At 43.5% G+C, this 1882-nt stretch overlaps 1 protein-coding gene across 1 annotated transcript; it reads right to left on the bottom strand.

Moving 5' to 3' along the window:
* Window positions 1-586: 586 nt before the first annotated feature.
* Window positions 587-1534, bottom strand: LOC101830500 (olfactory receptor 1D2). The gene has a single exon (XM_005067804.3). It carries the CDS (start codon window positions 1532-1534, stop codon window positions 587-589), a length of 948 nt encoding a protein of 315 aa, XP_005067861.3.
* Between the last annotated feature and the right edge of the window lie 348 nt (window positions 1535-1882).

Consider the following 1882-nt stretch of genomic DNA (forward strand, 5'->3'; position numbering starts at 1 on the left):
CATGCATTTTTACTATTTCTCAAATTGGCTATGAAGTCCACATTCATATTGCAACCCAGTTTGAAGGTTTTAAGAGACACTCAGTCAGTCTCAATAGAATATCTTGGTGAATAGAAGAATGACTACAGCATCAAGTGAACTTTGCTTTCCACAGTTTTAAGCCCTGCTGGCTCTGCTGATTCATTTCTAAATGATTTCCTCCAAATCACCACAACCCAATGACCAACCTTCTAATCAGTCACTAATTGTTATTTGTGCATTTGATGTATTTGAGACAACAGAAGAGATGGTTCTATGTTATAACTGAGTATGTCTGGACAAGGATGAGAATGTGGTCCTATGGTTAGGCACATTGAAAAATTCAACCCTGAAATATTCTAGTATTGGCATTAGTGTGAACTTGTTTATTACCAAAGTTGGTGAGATGCAAGGTATGCAAGGATGTATTTACTTGTCTTTCCATCATCACATAGGTTCATTCAGAGCCAGATGTGTTCAAACCCTCCTGCATAATTCATAGGATAGTGATTTACAAGCATTGAAGGATATATACACTCCACTCACTTCCTTTTTCCCAAAACAAACTTCATGTTAACTTTTGAATTGGCTTCCTTAGAAGTCTTAGAAGTCTTCCCAGAGCCCCATGCATGTCCTTGTTCCTCAGGCTGTAGATGAAAGGGTTCATCATAGGTGTCACCACTGCATACATCACTGTGGCTACTGAGTCCTTCATGGAATAGGTGTGCAGGGGCTGCAAATACACCATACAAAGTGTCCCATAGAAGAGGAACACAACAGCCAGATGGGATGCACAGGTAGAAAAGGCTTTGTACTTGCTAGAACTTGAGGGAATTCTGAGGATAGCTCTGACAATCCAGATATAGGATATAATCATGAATCCAAAAGGAGCAAGGAAGATGAAACATCCCGTGACAATCAACACCATGTGATTGATGTGGGTGTCAGAGCATGCAAGCCTGAGCAGGACGTACATTTCACAGAAGATGTAGTGGATTTTCCGAGACCCACAGAAAGTTACTTTGGTCATAAGGATGGTGTGGATGAAGCCGTAGAGGATAGATAGCGCCCAGCACAAGATGAGGAGCAAAATACAGAGTTTAGGGCTCATGGCTGTAGTATAATGGAGGGGACGACAGATGGCCACATAACGGTCATATGCCATTACTGACAGGATGAGGTTGTCCAAGGCTACCAAAGACACCAGGAAGTAGAGTTGAGTCAGGCATCCTGTGTAGGAGATGGCTTTGTTCTGGGACTGAAGGTTCACCAGCATCTTGGGAATTGTGTTGGTGACAAAGAAGAGGTCAGTGAAGGAGAGGCTGGCCAGGAAGAAGTACATGGGAGTGTGCAGGCGCACGTCAGAGCCGATGGCCAGGATGATGAGCACATTCCCCACCACTGTGACCAGGTACATGGACAGGAAAGTCCAAAACAGGATGCGCTGATGCTCGGGAACCTCTGAGAGCCCCAGGAGTAGGAACTCAGAGTCCCCGCTCTGGTTGCCTCCATCCATTCCCCAGTTTTCTGCAATGTGAGCACCAAGAAATGCTTACCAAGTGCTCATAATTAGATGGAGAATGAGCATGAACAAAGCCAACTGCTTCCTTCATATTATAAGTATCTTAGAGCGAGGTGTGACAGCATTTGCTCATAATTTAGCTACTCAACAGGCTGAGAATAATAATTTGAGCTTAGGATGCTAAAGGCAGCTTTAACAACATAACAAGGCCTCATCATCCCCATCCATAAGGATAATCTCAGACCCAGACTGAATCCAATTCTTTGTGTACTCTAGGCAAGTGTTTCACTCATGAACTACATGTTTAGCTGTATCACACACACACACACACACACACACACA

This window comes from Mesocricetus auratus, unplaced genomic scaffold (genome assembly GCF_017639785.1).
Source record: "Mesocricetus auratus isolate SY011 unplaced genomic scaffold, BCM_Maur_2.0 Super-Scaffold_100007, whole genome shotgun sequence".
In the NCBI taxonomy this organism is placed as follows: domain Eukaryota; kingdom Metazoa; phylum Chordata; class Mammalia; order Rodentia; family Cricetidae; genus Mesocricetus; species Mesocricetus auratus.

Bases quoted from the DNA above. Each gene is read 5' to 3' on its own strand.
- LOC101830500 (XM_005067804.3), bottom strand. From the start codon at position 1,534: ATGGATGGAGGCAACCAGAGCGGGGACTCTGAGTTCCTACTCCTGGGG.